The 21,263-nt window shown below is 41.0% G+C and overlaps 1 protein-coding gene across 1 annotated transcript in view; it reads left to right on the plus strand.

Annotated features, from left to right (window-relative positions):
* Nucleotides 1–21,263, plus strand: part of prex1 (phosphatidylinositol-3,4,5-trisphosphate-dependent Rac exchange factor 1) — an 80,275-nt gene that overhangs the window by 33,227 nt on the left and 25,785 nt on the right. The window contains exons 9-17 of the mRNA XM_041946327.1: nt 846–995; nt 4,848–4,995; nt 9,180–9,280; nt 11,016–11,119; nt 11,760–11,809; nt 13,820–13,895; nt 14,364–14,436; nt 18,062–18,207; nt 20,410–20,502. Coding sequence (XP_041802261.1) covers nt 846–995; nt 4,848–4,995; nt 9,180–9,280; nt 11,016–11,119; nt 11,760–11,809; nt 13,820–13,895; nt 14,364–14,436; nt 18,062–18,207; nt 20,410–20,502 — 941 coding nt within the window. The remainder of the gene's footprint in view (nt 1–845; nt 996–4,847; nt 4,996–9,179; nt 9,281–11,015; nt 11,120–11,759; nt 11,810–13,819; nt 13,896–14,363; nt 14,437–18,061; nt 18,208–20,409; nt 20,503–21,263) is intronic.

Genomic DNA, 21,263 nt, shown 5'->3' on the forward strand with positions numbered 1-21,263 from the left:
TGAATACCACTTCCCCCACCACTACCAGACCTCAGCATGTACTTACATAAGATTTTACTAGAATCCCTATTTTCCACCCCAGTGGCTAAAAAGAGGCCTGACACAATAGTATGTGTGCCCCAACCCAGTTCCCTGCTCTCCCAGATGAGCAGGAGCTGCTCCCTGTGGGGCCTGAAGTATCAGGTCTATTTATATGACCTTTGAGTGTGAGACTAATGCACCCCATTACCACTGGCCATTCATTATTCAGTAGCTACTCACCTGCAGCTAAATGGATGATAAAATTAGAAAGGGGTTCGAGGAGAGATTTTGTTGAGTCAGTGGAAAGATGTTCTCTGACTGCTCTCACTGTGCATCAAGTTTGTCTTTTTTAATTGGCTTGTAAATCATTCCCTGATAGTAAATCCTCTTCAGACATAACTGTAAGGTTAACTTATGCAACATATTTGTATTTGATTACACTTGTTACTTACTTTGCGCTGAGGTTGCTGAGGTCAGTGTTAACGTGGTATGTTTGTGTGCCTGTGGCTTTTATCTCAATTTCTTCAAATGAAGAATAAAAGAAGAGAACATGAGAACATAAAGAGAAAGAAAAACAACTTCGACAAAAAGCCGTGATCCGGAAACATAATTTGCAGTAGTAAATTTTATTTTAATGAGATGGTTTGTTTTAAGTAAATCCCCGGACCCTAAAGCCTTTTCGAAGGCCTGATATATTGAAATAACAGCTCTCCCTGCTCTGTTAAAAACTTTTTCTTTTAATGTTATTCATGGTAACTCCTCTCCCATTTAAAGAATTAATGACTTGTTTTTTTTTTTTGTTTGTTTTTTTATTTGCCCTGCAGCGGACTATCACAGCAACAACTACACAGTGACTAACGGCTGGAAGATCCACAACACTGCTAAAAACAAGTGGTTTGTCTGCATGGCCAAAAATGCAGAGGAGAAGCAGAAGTGGCTGGACGCCATCTTGAGGGAACGGGAGCAGAGAGAGAGTGAGTAACACTTTTTTAAAAACCACTTTTGTGGCACGCCTGGTTTATGAGACTGACAGCGCAAAACCAGAAATGATCCTTTTTTTATACTGGAGTTCCCTTCATGGAAAATTCAGTTGTGTTTGTAATCTTGCTTAGAAGGGATGGCGCCACTAACCACAGTTTACAAGGGAACATACAGGTGTGAGCAGTTTTTTTTTGTATATATACTTAGTAGTTTTTCACAAGATCATTGTGTGAAATGCACTTGCCGAAATTCTAAAGGTTATAATGTTCAGTTTTAGAGAGGTGTTAATTCAACTGTATGGTCGTTTACAAGCATACACTATACTATGTTCTAAACGGGGTGGACAGAACAATAGAAACACCTGTCGGTACATAGCAATCCCGTTCAACAGCACCACAAACTACATCCTTCAAAATGATCACACAGTTGAATCAACACCTCTTTAACAAAACAAAACAAAAACTGAGTATTCTAACCGTCATGGCAGGAAGATTTATTGCAGGATTGTTGTATTCGTGTGTGTGCTTTTCAATCCACTCTCTTTGCTTTCTTGATCTGTAAGATCACCATTCTTTATTTTGTCATACATGCTGCACGCTCATTGCACTGTTGAGCTGCATTCCCAGAGACCACCTGTCAATCACATATTGTGGTCAATAATGTCACGTGTCTGCCCTTGTTTTCCAAGTTTTGCATTCCTGATTTGTATAAGTAGCTGTGTGTTGTTGAGGGTTTTTTCTGCTGTTGCGCCCATTGCACATTGCCCTACATGTTGGTGTCACTTTAGATTCCGAAACTATCGAGGCTCCCTTAGCTGGCACACAGTAATGACTGTGGAAGTGCTTATGACCTGAATACAGTGTTTGTGTCCTACGGTTATGTCCCACCTTGAACAAGCTGCCTGCCTTTGTTTGGTAAATAGAGACTTAGGTGACATGACATTTACAGTTGGCCTGGTTGACCTGTGCACCAAACAGAGGCTGCTACAACAATCTATTCTTCACAGTCAAAACAATGCAGCAGAGGTATGTGACTGATCAAAGCCTTTGGTGGGAAGCTGCTGATGGATCAAAGGTCTCGTTCCCAAAAAATTCACTTGTCAAAGAAAGTGAAGCTGAGTTACATCACACACATCTTGAATTAATCTGGATCTATTTTTACTATTATAAAAGTATTTGTGTCCTGCATAGACCTAAAGACAGTGTTGTATCTATTTGAGCAGCCTTGCAGTCGTATAACGAATTTAACATGTGGATTTGGCTTTGGATTAATGTGCAGAAAGGCAAAGGTGTATTTAGTCTTGCCCAAAAACATCTGCTAAGAAATACACTTAATTCCCTGATCCTAAAAAACCCTAGGCAGCACCACATCCACTGAATTGAGATTAGTAATGTAAACTGATATTCTTGTTGCTTCTTAAGTTGTTTTCCATTTATCGTGCGACTTCCCTCTTTTGCCTTAAAATGACTTCCCACCTGTTCTGCACTGGCCATCTGTCTTTGTTATGTTGTGTGCATTAGACAGTGTGAAAGGCTTTAACCAGATTTGGGGCAGTATACCAACAGGTCACCTGATAGCATTGATGGATACAAATCAAAATTGGATCCCTGAAGCTATCTAAACATGATTTGGCTGAAAATGACAGAATGCTCAAAGGTTTAGCTCCGTATAGCTGAAAACAACTGTCAACATAAACAATTGCTTTTTTGTTAATTAGTCTCTCTAGTTTTACGTTAAATTAGCATCCACAGCAGAGTTTGACGTCATTAGCATCTGATACTGTGATGAAAGGGTTTCAGAGCATGAATACGTACGGGAGAGTGTGCTGCAGCTTGTGGTGTTAAGTTTCAACCCGGCGGAAATCAACCTGAGGCTAACAGATGCCAGATCAGTCACAGTGCCCAATTTCCCCACACTCTCCCTTTCTATTACCAACTCTACAGTACATTTTGCTCTCAGTCAACCCTTTTACTACAGTCTAGACAGCCACATGAAAATGTTTTACTGCAACAAATCATGGCAATGATTTTTCACTTCTCAATCGTGCATTATTGCTTTCCCTGACACGCCTTGTTTAATGTGACCTTTTCCATGTATCGCTGTGGCCCTTCCATGTGTTGGTCCTGCTCCCTCTCAAAAGACTTTCATTGTTCAACAACTGCCAGCTGGAGCTGTTTTGTCTTATCTCTGTTTTCATGGATGTTTAGGGAAATGCGTGGGTCAGATAATGTGATAGGGTATTAGCTCGTGCCAATGAGTGGAGGAAGACGAGGAGCAGCACAAGACAAACCCCGACAGCTGGACCAGAAGCTGAGGGGGCCTCTGCTCTGGACAGGCAGCCGTCTGTTGTTCAATGACACTCATTGTTTAAATCTACTCCAGCTGCTGTCAAATGTAATATAATCCCACCTCCATCACAGGCTGCCTGTGCAGAACCCCAAAGACTCAATGGGAAAACTGGATTCAAGAGTTTGCCGTGAAACTTTATACATTGTTTGTCTCATCCCTTTCGCTCCCTTTTAGTGGTCAGACCACCCCAACACTTCACCTCGTCAATTAATTTTCTACCTTCAAATGCTATGAGTTGCACAATGTATAAGAAATATTTTGTTTTCAGCCGTATTGCCTTGTTTTCATTGGATAGCATAGAGAGTCAAAAAATATTAAGGATCCTGATACTTTAAACCAACCTCAAAGAATGAATGATGAAGGCCAACTGATCAAACGCCCTCTGTTGACGCACTTTGCCTTGGGTTCGGATTTGCAGTTAAAGTCACTGCAAAGGTTACGGCCAAATGCCAGCTGACTGCCAGCATGCACGTGTGTTCTGTGGCTGCATGAGAGGAAATAACTAGTCAGAAGTTTGTATTTGTAGTCTGAAAAGCATCACAGGAGGAAAAGTCACCAAGTGTCTCAGAGCCAAAAAGATAAGAAGTGGAGTGAATTCAGTGAGCAGCCAGTCAGCAAGGCTCACTGGCACATTGGTAAACAGTGGACGATTCTGAACTTGTGTGTGTCATGGCCTTGAGAAAAAGAAATGTGGCTGACAAGTGATAAAGATCCCAAGTTAGATCTCTTCCCAGGTGCCACAAATATATGACATGAGAGAGTACTGTGACACGTAAATCAGAATAGTTTATAGCTGGGTGCCCCTCTCAGTAGAGTTAAGCAGCTTATGGAGGCGCAGTGCCACAGCAGAGTTGAGTTGCCCCGAGTCAGAAAGTATCACAGTGCGGTTCAGAAGTTCATCAAACCCCACGGTGAGGTTAAGCAGCTCAAATAGTGCACTCGCTGAAGAGCTGTAACTGGGGCAGCAAGCCTTACAATGGGCCCTCACATGTTCTGCTTTACAATAGAGGAATAATAGTTAACAAACCACAGAAAGAAGTTCAGATCTCACTGCCCTCCTGAACTTTACTCACTCTAAAAACAGCTTGTCTAGGCGAGATTAACATCTGGGTTTGTCTCAGAAGGTTGCGGCAGACCCGAGCTGCCATACTCGGTTCCTGGCGTCATTCCATCTGCACAATACCAGAACACAACCAGGCAAAGGCCTGCTTGTCTCCTCTAACAGCACCATGACAGCATTTGCCTTTTGGCTTTGATACATGTAGATGGCTGTGGAAAACAAGTTGAAATTTGTGCCCTGTTGTGAGTCCGCTGTATTTTTCTTGGCACCAGGATACAGTCACTGTGTTGGGCTGAGTTTATTCGTTTTTTCCACTTTCACATCCTCTGTTTGTCAGCTCACTTAAGAAGAAGGTTTGTCACTGTTTTCATGTTCCATCAATGGTCAGGGCTGACAAATTCGCTGGATCTGACTTGTTTTTGTCTTTTGTTGGTAGGTCTCAAACTCGGAATGGAGCGGGATGCCTATGTGATGATTGCAGAGAAGGGAGAGAAGCTCTACCACATGATGATGACCAAGAGTCGGCACCTGATTAAGGATAGACGCAGGAAGCTCAGCATTGTGCCCAAGTGCTTCATGGGAAAGTGAGTTTCTTTGCTTCCTCAGTGCCTGGTTTCTTCAGTTTCCAAGAATGTGACTGCAAGGCTATGCTGTTCACAAGAGGTCCTTACAAATTGCTGTTACGTAAGATCAGCTGGTTTTCAAAAGAGCTGGGATCCCGTCTCCCCAAGTCCTGGCAAAATGCCCAAACTGTTTTATCCCTACATGCTCATGTCCGTAATGAGTCCCCCTCATAGTCTCCTCTCACAGCTCAGAGAAAGGTCCAAGTTGCTCCCCACACACTCATATCATCGAGCACACACTCACAAACCCAGACTTTCATTAGCAAAGGACCTTTAACTGAGGCTCTGCAACGAGCCATCCCCCTCTCTGTCCCCTTGATGTTTCTATGCAATGAATAGACAATGAGAGACTTGCTCAAGTTTCCCTCAGTTGCTCTACATACACACCAGCGGTTGTGAGATCCTGAGCAGCAATTAAATTCTTTCCAACATCACTCTGGGGAGACAAAAAACTAGGCACGACTACGTTGGTGACTGATGACTGGTCTTGTAAAGAGAAACCAGGGAGCAGCCATTAATGTGTGCAACACTGCCAACATGGCCTCACAATATGTTACAAATCATTAAATGCATCCCCCATCAGATTTTTGTAGAGGTAAATGTAGTGGACGATAACACTGCATTCAGCCACTGCCAAGAAGGGACTTGAATGAGTTGCTCAAAAATGTAGTGGTGTTTCTGGGAGACGTGTTCCGTCTTGGTGGCGTCGTATGGAGTCTTCGTCTGGGTGTTTCGCCTCTCTGTCTGATGCATCTCACTAGGCAGTCTGGATGCCGAGACCTTCGAGGAAGTATATCCTACCATATGGTGTGTGTCAGCATTCAGCACTCTTCTTCCCTGTCTGAGCATACTGTGTTCAGAACAGTGTGTTATCAGTATCCTCATAAGGAGAAGTAGGGCTGCAAAATGTGTCGATTAAGCAACTTGTTGCTTGGTCTATGAAATATCACAAAATGGAGAAAGATATTGATCAGTATTTCACGAAGTCCGAGAGGGCATCTTCAAATGTGTTGTTTTGTCCACGGCCCAATGATATTTAGTCTACTGCCAAAGAGTAAAGAACTATACAACATTCACATTTAAGAAGCTGGAAGCGGAGAATTTTCTCTTTTTTTTCTTAAAAAATTACTCAAACCCATGAATCGATGACCAAAATAGCAATTTATTTAATAGTTGACAACTAATTGATTAACTGATTAATCGTTGCAGCTCTAGGTCAGAGTTCAGAGTCAGTGTTTGCCAAGATGGCTGTTTTTTTCCTCTGTCAAACGTTTTCAGTCACATGCTCTCTCCTCGGCCTCATAGATATGGTGGAAGTCTAGTTTGTCTGTCTCTTTCCCTCAGTCTGTTTTCACTTTCTTCCATCTCCCATTTTCCTCTCTTTATCACTCAGTCATTTCCTGCCGATGAGTGCAACCTGCATTAGCTCTGCATTTGTCTTTCTAATGAAATTAGCGGCAGGCATAGTTTGAGTGCTTATCGCATTAAACAGAGATGCTGACTGCTGGTTTGATAGCACCCTCTTGTCTTGATAGCATAATTCCATCATCTGTCTGCTGCCTTCCCGGGAAGATGGTCAGCGTGAACACACTATACATTTTCTTATTCTACCTTTTTGGCCAAGCTAATGGTTTTCCTAGTGGTGATATATCCTAATTTTCTTTCTCAACCGTTATTGCTGAGAGCAGAGCTAAAGCTAGGAAGAGATTGGAATTAGGTCTCAACTGTTGACTCTAAGACAAATCTTCCTGCTCCATTTCTGGGTTAGCTTCTGTTCCACCAGCTTTTGGTTCTCAATGTATTTTCTTGCCCTCTGAGGGAAATGCATTAGCTGTGTCACGATTTCATACTGCGCTTTAATTCTAAGCAAGTTTAGAGCATGTAGCATTTTCACAGTGGAAACATGACAAAATTAACTACACTTTAAAAAGTCAGGATGCATACTCTGTTGTTAATGTACACTGTTATCTCACAATGCAATACATGGAACAAATGAAGATAAATGGTAATGGTGGTGAGATGGCTTTGGGAAGATCTAGAAAACAAAAGAAGTGTTTGGAAAAATGTTTTTTCTTTTTGTAAATTTAAATGGGCAATGATATATAGTTGCAACTTGATTGATGTACAATGATGCATATTGAGTAATGTCCTGTTAGTTTAAAACAGTAAAAGTATGTTGATTTCTTGTATACTTTTTGCAAAAACTGTATACTGTACCTATAAGTATGTGGTATGTGCTTTATATACCTACCTAGTGTATAATTTTTATGCAGAGTTGATTGTAGCAAACATCAGACACGCGGCTATGCCTCCCATCAACGAAACATTCAAAATGCAGAAAAATATCAAAGGACAGTGGGAGGGAAGGGTAAAACGGAGGAGTTAACAGCTCAGAGATATTCCCACAAAACTTTTCCTTGTTCACACACGCACACACACACTCTTACATAGCACACACATATATACAGCACTTACATGTGATCACATGCACCTGGAAGATCACAAGAAAACCTCTTGTAAATTATGATAAAAATAGTCCTTTTGTGTTTCAGTCAGAGAGGACTGGCGGCAGATGGTTCAAGGTGTCCGCATTTCTGCATAATCATCCACACATAGAGAAATCATAATCACGTGCTTGTGGGTTGACTTTATACACACACACAACCGCACACCTTGTATGCTTGACATTTATGCTTGCTAAGTGATCACATGTACATTCTTACATCCATTGCCTTTCAGCAAATCCACACAAGTACAGATTTTTCACACCTGCTTCAAAATCATTCCCATGCTGGTTGTTCCCATGTTCAATTTCAGAATTCATGAACACACACACACACACACACTAGCTCCCATTTCACTGTTCATCATTATGCGGGGAGTGATTTCACTCAGCAGCATGAAAGACGAAGAAGGCGAGAATGTAATTTTCTCCTTCAAACATTAGTTCATCGCTCACTGGGCGTGACAAGAAGGGAGCAGAGCTCAAGTGCTTAAATTTAGATGGTGAATGCACGTACGGTATCAAAGCCGGAGGGATATTTGTAGCAGAAGAGAGGAGGAAAAACTTTTCTTAAAATATGTACTGTAGAAGCACTGTTTGTTTAAGTAGTTCGTTAAAACCACTGTAACCATTTACAAAGTCATACTGTCAGACTAAATAGCACAAAGAGCCTAAGTGTCTTCACAGTGTCAACATGTTGCATTGCGCAACACTTCCAGTGATGAACATCAAGGGCAGCTCAGCTTCAGAACTGATATATTTCCCTGGTTGTCACGTGGGACTAGTCAAAGCAAACGGCTCTGCATGCAAGACATACAAGTAAACACTGTATGCATTACATGTACTACTAAGATCCAGTACAGACAAACAAACAAGCATTTGCTACTTCTGTTGATGGAGGGAACAGTCTGCCAAAATGTTAGCTCTGCTAAGTAGCTCCCATTAGCTGTATGTTAGCCACATTTAGAATCATAAACACAATCAGCGATGGTATCTAGTGCCTGCCATATACAGACAAAGCATCGGGTTTAAAATAATTGACTCAAAATCAAATTTCCATGCATCAAAGCAGCGTCCTTACTGTTGCCCAGATTCAGTTGCACTTGGCAGCATGCATATTGTAGAGTCTTTATCAACTTGGCTAGTACTGCTGCTGCTTTGCTCAAGCAGCCTGAACTTCACTTTGTTGTATTTTCTCTACATACACGCACACACACACACACACACACACACACACACACACACACACACACACACACATATAAAGTATATGTGTTTTTGTGTATAATATTGTATTTATTTTATTAGCTGTTGAAGGTCTTGATGCTTATCCCTTAGAACAAGGGAAGTGTTGCACGTTTTATGAGTGTGGTTGCATATTTAGCATGGACCATAAAATCAATTAACGTGAAAGAAAATTGGGCTCCTTTCCGAAATATCATTTGTCCTGACAGAAATCCAAGAATAATCATAGATGTAGGGTGGCATCCACACCGTGTGTCTCTCAGGTGATTTCTGTGAAATTCCATGCGAAAACAGCACAGCGAGGAGCCTCATGTCAAAGACGGTGACAATTTCAAAAACAAACAGTGAAGTTAAGGGACCAGGCCTCATCATGTGCTTGTTTTTCTTGTGTTCCCAGCGAGTTTGTGTCATGGCTGATAGAGAGTGGAGAGATCAGTAAGCCTGATGAAGGGGTTAACCTGGGACAAGCCTTGCTGGAAAATGGCATCATCCACCATGGTGAGACAGAACAAAGTCCTCACTCTCTCTCTTTCTTTCTCTCCCTCTCTCTTTTCCTTATTCGCTCTCTGATTTTTTCTGCTTGTTGAATCTCGATCATCTTCTATTGCTTTATACTGTTTACTCACATTTTGATGCTCTTGGCAGCTTCCCTTGTCATGTTTTTATTCTGTTTTAAACTTTGTTTAGTCAAGCCATCCTCTGTTTCTCTCACATTCTCCTTCTAAAATTCCCATTGGAGTTCAAGTTTAATGCTATGTACTATATAATACCATGATCCAAAGACACTGTCTGGTAATGATAATTCTAGAAATGTGCCTTACATTATTTCTGTTTCCCTGAGTGTGACATTCAACTTGGATTATGCATTGAGAAATGACAGACACATACACAAACAGCTATAATTAAAGTATGAACACAGTTGTCCAGAGTGTTGCTTAAGGGGTTCTTCTACAAAGTAAGTACAAACCACTGTCACGATATATACATGCCACCCTCTCAGGGAAATTTGCTGAGACCAACCGTTCATATTCCTTAATACCTATGTAAAATCCCCTGAAATCCTCCCTCACAGTAGCCTACGACCACAGAGAGATACAATGATGACATGCAGGGCTCTGTGGGATAGCAGTAAGGCTTTGTGGGCAAACCGGAGAGGCTCAGGCCCTGCAGGAAAAGTGTAGGTGTCACCAGTTAGTGAAAAGAAATCAAACAAAAAGAGGTTATGTGACAGAGCGGCAAATTGAAGCTGTCTATGCACCCCACCTGAGTCATGCATTTGTTTTGTGAAGAGACACATAAAAAGAGAGACAGTCAACCACATGCTTTTTACAGTACATAAAGCAGACTTTATCTAGTCAACTGTGCGTGATTGAGCCACTAAAACACACTAGTTCGTACTTGAATGTTTGCAATTTTGTCATCCCCCTTGTTTCCACAATAATTCAGCTATTATTTCATATACTTTACATTCCACATTTGACACTGACATGGATGATTGTGTGGTGCCTTTGGTTTTATAAGGGCATTTTAAGTCTAGACTGAGAAAACCAGCAGCTTGTTTGGGCCCATGCCAGCCTGATGTGGTGGAACCAAACTGCCTCCGTTTGGCAGATTTCACTGCTAGCCTCTCCAACAGACATCTGCTGGTGTATGTATTAGTCATTTTCCTGTGTTGGATTGATTATAAATAAGAACTTGTTTTGGAGTTCTTTATTAATGCGAGTTGGGAGATTTTATGGGACTTGGCAGCTGTCTGCTATGTTAAATATTTGAATCTCATGGCTTACCCAACTCAGACATGAACTTACTACTGCAGTGTTTCCCCCAAACTTTTGCTCCTCGCTCCGTCTCTTGTCTGTACTCAATTCCAGCACCATCAGCAAATTAAATGTGTCAAAGAATTTGCAACCAAATCAATTAAAAACGGAATGAGCCACTGTTCCCTAGCTGTGAGACTTGTTTGAAAAGGCCCAGACAGTTTAGTGGCAGCCTGAGCTTCATGTCACTATGTGAAGTTTCATCAGAGGTAGACTCATACAAGTGTGCTTCAACTCTGACAGCTGGAGTAGTTTATAATGCATCTGTGTGTGTATATTCAGAACTCATGTTGACTTAAGCCTGGAGAAGGAAGGGCATACTTAAAGCTTCATGAGTAATAAACCTCAAAATCACCCAGTATTCATACTGGAGTATAGCTCAGGTGACATTTTCTGCTTCTGGTGATTTTTTTCAGTGTCAGACAAGCACCAGTTCAAGAACGAGCAGGTGTTGTACAGATTCCGCTATGACGATGGCACCTACAAGGCCCGGAGTGAAATGGAGGACATCATGTCAAAAGTAACTATATTTCTATATATATGACTATGTCTTAGTTGATGTTTGATAAAAAAAAGAGGTACAGGGACAATATTCATTAATCTGCTCTGTATATACGAGTCAGATTTACAATAAATGAAAAGGAAAAATGTGCCAACAAATAAGCATGTGCACAGTGTGTTCGAAATGGCATTCACACCTCTCATGTTCAGTCATATAAACCATTTTACAAATTAGATAATAAAATGATTCCAAAATATAGGTTTACTGACCAGGGAAAAAAGTCAGCGTCACATCAAAAAATTACTATACCTGATGCTGTTGATTTGATTTCATAGCACCTTAAAATTTACATACAAATTTCTAGTAAATTCATGTAAGAATAAATCTGTGGTGGTTTGCGTCTTAACAGTCACTAATCCCTTCCCATAGAAAACTCAGTCAGAAACTAAATTCCTAAAGACAGAGAGATAAAGGTTGGTTATGTTTGCTTATATCTGTCCTCATTTAGAGACAGATGTAAATTTCTATCCAAAATCTATAGCCTTGGGCTAACTCTTTTCACAGTCTGCAGTTGAATCTCTTGTCCTGAAGCCATGCTTGTACTTGTTTACCTAAGGTGTGTATGTTCTATGACTCAGTGGCTCCGTTCTTCTTGTAGGGCGTCAGGCTGTACTGCCGCCTTCACAGCCTCCACATGCCTGTCATCAAGTGAGTACCTGCCCTTCTCTCCTTTCTCCTCCTCCTCTTCCCCCGCTTCCCCCCATATGCTAATGTCCCCACTCACCAGGTGCATGAATGCATATTCATGAAGGGTTCACATTCAACCCATGTCACCCTTTTTCTGTAATGACTGAACGAACAGTGGCACTGCCAGGAATGACAGCCCTCAAACCTCTTTCCTCTCCAACATGGACTCCTCGCCAGCCTGAGCTGCTGTAGGTCCGTGTGTTTAAGATTTAGTTCAGATTGAGGATGCCAGGCTTTCACAAGTGGAGATTTATATGAGGTAGCTCTTAAAGGATGAAGGAAAACCACATATTATGAGCATTTGTCTTTTAGTCTTTACTGTGTTGTGGGCTCTGAATTTATGTTGGTAAATTTTTACATTTTCATATTTACACAAGTTAAGTGGGAGTCCAAATGATGACTGCTACATTTTTTAACCTCATCAGTCACTTTTTATTTCTCCTTCATGCTCTCGCCTCCTTCACACGCATAAACACACACAGACTTTCTTTCTTTCTTGCTTACATGTGCAGTAAACATACTGATAAATGTAAACAATACAGTGTACAGTATATATACAAACACACATAAACACACACCATCCCCTGAATGTGAGGCTCTACATGTCAATATACATATGCAGTGCCCCATTACTTCTTAATTGATCGTTGAAACAATTTTTTAAATCATAATTCTAATTCCTGACCCAAGACGTAAACTGGAGACAGTCCCGTGAAGTGGAAAAATAATCTCACTTCACAAAAGTCATCTGAAAGCGTAAGAGCCAGAATAAAAAAGATTTATGCAGAAGCACAGGAAACACACATCGTCTTTATCTGACACCCTCTCAGTTACACACATACAGACACACACACACACACACACACACACCTCTCTTCGTACTCTTCCCCCTTCATCTCTCTATCTCTCCCTCCATCACTCACCCGCTGATTGAAGTGCCTGGGGTTGCCATCAGAGCAAACAAAGAGCTTTTGGTTTCGGGGACAAATCCTATTAACATACAAAGGCAAGCCCTCTGCCTGGCAGCCAGATATTATGTAACATGGCCTGGCTTTTTTAATCCATCACTACATTGGCATCGCATATAGCAACTGTTAATTATAATTTTTGAGTGATGGGTGTATTGCATTTTATAAATCATAAATAATCATAAACTGTAGCTCAGGTTTATTAAACCTTGTTGAGTGACAAAGTGTCTGCCAGATTCACAACATTAAAGTGCAGTGAATAAGAATAATAATGTGATAAAATAGATAAAATAGATATAAACCCATTAAAATCAATCGTGGGAATGCCACCGATGTTGTTTGCTGTAGAGGATGATACAGAAAATCATTGATCAGACCATGATGTCTGGAAGAAGCTCACTCTTCATGTTGTTTTAAGGCATTGTCAATCAGTGTACTTTTTGTCCACATCTGCACTTTACAGCTATCAGTTTGTTCTGAATGTGTTTACAGTATATGTGGTCCAGATGCATGCCATGTCTTACTCACAGTCCTGAGATGTTAAATCGAATACAAGATACTGTTCATCTGATACAACATAAGTATCTCATACAGTGCACCCGTCCAGTCACACAAGCAAGCCCACATCCTCTGTAGCGTTTCCTGTTTGACATGTTTAGTAGTTTGGTCCTCGGTGATCGCTCGTGTAATCTCACGAATGCTCAAAGAATCAAATATTAAAAGGTTAATGAATGATAGTTGTTCTTCTGGCAGGATTTAGAAAGCAGATTGTCTGCAACAGATGCAGCACATTGTGTATAGTTCTGTACATAATTTTTCGGATGGTGTCAAGACAATTACAAAAATAATATTTGCTTTTATATTACTTCCCCTGCTTGTAAATAGAGATGATCTCTTTGTAAGAAATACAGCATTACTTAAACATAACAGACACGTTTGGGTGTTGAACACTTGATGCATGCTGTTCTGTGAAAATACTTTTTTTATGTCTCTGCTCATTTAGGGACAGAGATCACCATTTGAAAACCTTTAAATCTGTGGTGCCTGCCAGCAAACTGGTTGACTGGCTACTCTTGCAGGTAAAGTCAGTGTCTGTTATACTTTCATTTAATCCAAAGACATTATACTAAACAAGGCACCAAGGGTGAATAAAATGAAAACTGTCATTGTAACTGAGTATCTTTTATAGTGTAATTGTACTGTTTGAGTATAAACTTTTTGTCAGTACTTTTCTTAATTATATTGTGAATATTTTGCAGTCCATCCAATGCAAATGAAGCTAGCCACTCAATAACATTAGTTTGCATTTATCACCTTTCAATATCCTTGCAGAGCACAGCTGGGGACATGCAGAATGAGTCCCCCAATCTCTCATTGTCTTTTTTATACACATATTTGTTAACACTTGCTGGCTCACAAATGATCATCTTCACTCCGACAAACACACTGATACCTCAGGCTAGTGGTGCTGCAGTCTGCCGTGTATGAGAAGGTGTAAACAGGCATTGTAACTGACCGACCGTGTGCGTCATTGATTTGGTTTCCAGGGAGACTGCTCGACCCGAGAGGACGCTGTGACGCTGGGTGTGGGGCTCTGCAACAATGGCTTCATGCACCATGGTCAGTTCAGTTCTCTCTCATGCATGCTTACGTGAAGAACGGGTTAACACACACACACACACACACACACACACACACTGACTAGGATTTTTACTTGAGTTTGACAACACTCTTTTTTTAGTGTAAGAAAAGGGCTCAATGACACACATGGTGTGGTGATGCCGTTTGTCTATTTCTAATCATTTACAATGTTCTCTTTCTTGCGACCACTATTAATTTCATTAATGCTGTTGTTGTTTTATTTGATCATTCTTTCAGTCTTACCTGGTAATTCCCTTTTTCTGCTTGATCACCTCGTTTTGCATTTTGCACCTTATTTATCCTCCAGTCAGTCCTCTGTACCCGCAAAAATTTAATATTAGCCTCTCTGTCATGTCGTCATAAGTTGAAAAAGGGGCATCGTAAATTTTCATACCCAGTCCTGCCAAGTCTCTATAACCTCACTGACCACATTGTAGTGGATCGGCTTTGGTTCTAGCCCAGGATGTTGAACGTAAACAGCATTAGCAGTGTACCCTAACCAGAGCTGTTTGGCTTAGCTACATGGCTGTCTGGGTCAGTCCACTGAACCATGACCGTAAAATTGAATTGGTCATCTTCATTGGCCAAGTGTATTATGTGTAAAGTGAGAACCACTCAAAAGAAGTAGTTAGGGTTTGAATACTGAAGAAGTAACATGATGACAGTGCTTCCTGATACATACAGTGAAGTAAAGAAGAAGACTTGTATCTATGATGAAGGTAGTCATTATTACACATCCTCTAAATGGGCAAGTTTGTATGCAAGTTATATCTGTTTTTAGAGAGATGCTTTGACAACCACAGTCCAGTCGTCCTAGAAGTGAATCAAATTATAACAGCACACATTTACTATTTCACAGGGTGCTTATTAACATGCCTTGTAGTAGTCAGTACAAGTGAAAAATCCAAATGTATACAGTATCAAAGTTTAAATGTACACATGATTCAAAGCTTACGAGTCTGTTCTGTAAATACTATGTCAAGTGTTTTTATTTCATCCTCACTTAAACACATACAACCGGCAGTCACACAGTGGATGTCCCTTTACTTTGTGCGCGCCTCATTGCCACACACACATACACCTACCTCCTTCTACCATCTGCTTGAAGGTGTCAGCTTGTTCTCTTTTACCCATTTCTCCTCTGTGCCCTCTTTGAGGGTCACAACCTCCCTCTTCTCAGCCTGTCTGCACTCCCCACCTCTCCTCAAGTCACTTTCTTTAGTCCTTAGTCAGCACATCTGCTGCTTTTCACCTGGTTCCTCCTGAACTTCTATTTCTGTCTGTTTTCTGGGGTTGGACAGTAAGCCCTTGTAGTGCTTACTTCACTACAAGGTCTTACTGTCCAACCCCGTCTTACTCACTGCAGCCAGCAGCAGCAGCAGCACACGGATGCTCTCCAAGTCAGCTCTGTCTCTTTTTGCCTGTCTGTCTCGTTATGAGGCTCCTCACTGGTGTGAAGATCCCCATTAACAGGCAACACACTTAATATGCCTTTCATCTGCCCTCACCTGCTTATATCATTCAGCTACATGTCTGTCGTGTACACCTGTTGCATTTCGCCCTTCAGGCAACTCAGCATACAGAGCACAACACCAGATACAGCAATGCATTTCCTCTATTAGTCATGTTATATAGCAGGGTTGAATGCCTCCTAAGGCAAAAATTATCCATTTGACTATATTAATTATAGAAAACCAATAATGGAAGTAAAAGTGAGTTATAATCATCTTTTTAGCCTCAGACTTCCCTTTGACCACAAATTTCTTATCTACAGCATTAACAGCTATATAAATCAATATTAAGCCATTTCTTCAAGGTCTATTTGTTGGTCATTGTTGGGCACTAAGTGTTTTCAAACCTTGTTTAAAGGTGCCGCTGCAATCAGATCAGTTAGAAATACTGAAGAAGTATTTATTTCACGATTGCCCATATAGATTTATCAGTGCATCATATTTTAGATGTTACATTTGAAAGAGTATGTAAATTTAAATGTGAATTTAAAAGAGTATGTCCTATTCAGTGAAAGTCGTGTCAAGTGCATCCCTGTTCCTGTGAATTAATGTCCAAGAGAATGTGGCATTGTTTTTTTTTGACCCATTTTTGATCATTTAAATGGTGATTTAGCAGAGTGTTTGCGTAACTATGTGTGTGTCATTAGGGTATGACAGTTTCTGGAGTAGCACTCCCTCCGGTTGAATAGGTGTGTTTAGGTATTATACAACCACAGCCTCTGTGACTCAGAGGAAGTAACTCACGTTTAGGGTTTGTTTAAGTTGGCGTAAGGCCAGTGTGAGTGGATTTGGACTGTGCGTGTTTGTGCGTGCGTGTGTGTGTGTGTAAGTGTGTTTAATCAGTTTGTGAAGGCTTTTGTTCACCTGAGGGTGCCAGATGCTCTCCAAATCTCTGAACAGCTGGGTACCTTTGGCTGTCAGTGACCTTAGAGATTCATACACTACGATTAGGTCCCTGGTTGGATGTCTCATATCTGCTATGTGTTTGAGATTTCAGCCAAATGTGGAAAATGCCAACTCCTACGTAACGCAAGCAAGATGGAGAAGATCAAAAAGCTGAAGGCTGAGGCAATGTCAATGCCAGTTGTTAAATTGCATACCGCACTGTGGCTATCCTGTCATTTTAGGCATACTAGTGTATTTGCACCTGTTGCAGTCCTACCCAGTTCTTCTGCTGTGACTTGATGCAAGTGAACACTGAGCAATCATGAGTGGAAAATTACTGTGACAGAAGTATGTTTACCACTTCCTTTAATTCAGTACACCACACAAAGTAACAAATGTAAGGTTAAAACGGCAGTACAGTAACTGAGAGCCTTATTTAGTGGCTTGGCTCCCTCTCAGAGAAACATTCAAACATCTACAGTAGGGTTAATGTAGTGTGTTTTGCTGCTGTGGCTAGAGAAGCATCCATAATGTGCTCCTCACCTGTTTGAAGTGCCTCATGTGTTGGAGTGAGGCTCAGGCCAACAGTGGGATTTCTAAAAAAACTCACGCACATACACACACAGACACACACACACAAAACAGACGGTTTCTTGTGTCCTCCGGAGAATCCTTCCTAGCGCTGGCTTGAGCTGGCTGCGACCCAGATGTGGTTTGGCTCCAGATGTTCCTGCTAGCATCATTAGCTGATGATTTAATTAACCGTTGGCTTGTTTGTGTGAAGATGACGACAAATTAAGTGGCAGTTCCTTTTGATGCTGCTCGAGCAAACACTTACATCACACAGGTCTTTGAAGTGGCAAAGGTTCTGCAAAATAGGGCACGGGCCATCATGTAACACGCTTAGCACTTACAAGGTCCAATTTTTCAAGACCATCAATTTAGCCAGTATGGGCATGAACATTCTTTGAATTATTAATGGGCAAGCAGCAATGTATTGTCAAAGCTGATGCTTTTGAATGATTTCTGAATGCCTTTTGATATTAGCTTTTTTTGGCCTTTCATTTACACCAATTAACCTTTTTTCAGCAACTTTTTATTGAAAAGTCTGAGATTGACCAATTGTGTGCGTGTGTGTTTGCGTGTGTGCGTGCATGTGCATGTGTGTGTGTGCATGTGTTTGCGTGTGTGTGTCTTTTCCCCCTCAGTCTTGGAGAAGAGCGAGTTCAAAGACGAGTCACAGTTCTTCCGTTTCTATGCGGACGAGGAAATGGAGGGAACCAGCACAAAGAGCAAGCAGCTCCAGCGCAATGACTTCAAACTCATTGAAAACATCTTAGTCAAGTCCCTGGTGGTGAGCTAGAGCACTGACCCACACCTAATCACATGTATTTCCACATTCTCACACAAATGCATGGTTACACAGATACTTAAACTTACTACTTACTAAATACGCAGAAGGATTGTTTTTAATTCACTACACTGTGATAATACCAGCATTATCCAAAAACAAAAAAACAAATCACTGTTCAGATTGGTAAATAGTAGATCAGTGTGGATGAATGCAAAATGTGTGTGCATCCTGTGTGTGTACACAATAATTATAAGCAGGACTGTATTGTATAGCCAATTGAACTGACATACTGTCTCCTACTATATTCTTCTCTTCACTTTGTTTAGACTTGGGTGTAATTAACATAACAACGAACCCCCACCCTGACCCTGACCCCTGCCCCCACCTTGTCCTCATTGGAGCAGGGCTTGCTTTAATGACAATAGACACTTTCTGATCAGTATACATCGTTGTTTGGAAATATAATCAACTGTACTGACTGGAATGAAGTCCCTTTTGTGCTGCCGTTTGGAAACATTTGATTTTAGTGCACAGACATGAAACAGGGCTTAGGAAGTGGTAATGAGGCCCCTTTTTTCTAGGACTTGTGACCTTCTGTCTCATTCCAGTCTGGATCCTAATATTTTTTCACAAACAGGCTGCTAAGTTCCCTTATCTAATAACACAGAAGCTAATTAGAATGCAACAAATATCTCAGTTCTTCCTCCTCCTTAATGTTCTGTTTTATTACATTCATACCTCCTTCTGTTTTATCCTTGGTGATGTATTGACATATAACAATCCTCATTCATGACATGAGACAACAGGTGTTGGAAGAATAGAGTGAAGAGGAGAAACCCCCAAGACGTACACATGTCAGGAGTGACATGTCTAAGCATTGCCTATCTTGTCTTAAGTGAAAATGGGTGAAGCAGCTACTGCAAAATTGTGGGAGCATTACTAAAGTTTCTAAAATGTTCAGATTTTTTTAAAGCAGGTTCCACGCTGAGATATTACAGACACAAACCGCTGATGCATGTAATAATGATGCATGCAGTATACTGTACACGCAGAGTGGTAGTTTTGTGGACATTCCAGCCTGTGTTTAGGCTGGATACAAGATAATAGATTCAGGGATGAAAAAAAAATAGCTAGTGTCCCTGCTCACTGGATTAAAGCTCCCAAAACTTTATTGGACTGAAAATTAAAATCCTGCCAGGTCATCATCAGACATGCAGCAGACATGGCACCATGGGCTGAATATAGACGTCTGTTGTAATTAATTTTTCTACAGTAAAGGCAGTGAAGTGGTCTGGATGTCCTTTTCGAACTGGTACGATTGCTCATATAGCCTTTTCATTATGAAAATGGAATATCACTGGTATATTTATTTGGCATATAAAACAAGGTCAGTGTACACTGTTCTGGTTCTTATGTACAGTAGTTTTCAGAGGATGAAACAGAAAGTGAACTGTTGGTTAAGTCCATTGTCTTTGGGGAAACCTAGAAGCATCACTAGCATCCTAGATCGCGTGCCTTCTTCCCAAGAAGGCACACTATCTGGCCTTGCACAAGTGGAAAGGGCTTTTTTCCTTGATTAGCAGAACTAATCCCCCCTCATGGCTGTTATTGAAGTGAAGTGCAGGAACTCTTTATTTACCACAGCCATCTCCTCTGATGTAAGAGCAGAGATCCCTATCTTATCGGGGCCATGCAGCAGGAAAAGATGGCCCCAGCAGCTTACCTAATGGAAGCCGGCTAATTTGTTTGGTGATGACAGCCTTTAACTAAGCCGCGTCCCACTGGGGAATAGAATATGAGAGGCAGAGAAGCAAGACACCTGACATGCAATGAAAATCACAAATTGCAAACCTGTAAGATTGAAACTACGATAATGTGTGGATTGTTTGTATACATGAGCACCAAGAAAGAGTGGCTCATATGAAGTCCTCAGAAGAAATCAGGTCATTGTAGCAAATATGAACAAATTGCCTTTTACAGTATTTGCATGCAGCTGGCTGACTGGTTAAGACTGGGGTGTATGAGATGTGCAAATTTCATATATTTACAGTGTGCAAAATAGTGGCAGGGCATAATGAGGCAAACAAAATGAATCTGAATATGTGCTCGCTGTCATGACAATTATTGTGCCACTTGCTAAAGACATTTAAGTCTGACAGTGCAGTGTCAATGTGGGAGTAATTAGGTTTTTCTCTGTGCTAGATTCACCCTGAGGAAGAAGACTATGGCTTTGAGATTGAGGAGAAAAACAAGGCCATTGTGGTGAAATCTGTCACCAGGGGCTCACATGCTGAGGTAATGGTCAACACATACACGTGCACACGCTCTGTATCTCCTTCCCGCCCCAGGGCATTAGTTCCACTAGGTAATGGTTGTCTACTGTTTTGACGGCTGCTGTCAGTCTGCCTCTGTTCCCCTTGGAAGGACTTTGCTCTGATTGACTGTGAAGCCATTAGACATGCTTACTCACTCACACCATTTTACTCATCCAGAACGATTTAAATGCTGTCAAAACATTTTAAATGTTCGTGAATATTAAGTTTCATTTTAATAAAGCATGTTATACAATTATAGTTGTGTTCAGGAGCATCCTGTAAAATTGTCACATCTGTGGCTACAGCTGTGATAGATATTGTTTTTCAGCCTGACAAATTAAATCACACTTAGCTTAATGCTAGTACTAATGGAACTATTTTCCTTTTTTTCCTGTGATTTTACCTTTGCTTCGTGTAGGCACCGCTCTGGTTAGACAGGTGACACACAACCAAAGGTTATGTATTGTTTATACGATCTTTTCAGTATTTTCCTACTTGAAAACACAGGATGATCCCTTTGTTGTTTGAGGAATCTATCTTCTCCACAGGTCCAGAGACAACAAACCTTTTCATCAGTATCTTGAGTTTAAGTCTCTTGCTCTCACCACCATTTACTTTTGCCTAAATTTCTCTCATGTCCCTCTCATTCAAGTTTCTTCATCACATTCTTTTACTCATTGCATTTTTTTCCCAAATTGCTCCTCTCCTCAGTAACTTCTAGATAAGCTTTCTTTTTCTTCA

The sequence above is a fragment of the Chelmon rostratus genome, chromosome 10 (assembly GCF_017976325.1).
Source record: "Chelmon rostratus isolate fCheRos1 chromosome 10, fCheRos1.pri, whole genome shotgun sequence".
In the NCBI taxonomy this organism is placed as follows: Eukaryota; Metazoa; Chordata; class Actinopteri; order Chaetodontiformes; family Chaetodontidae; genus Chelmon; species Chelmon rostratus.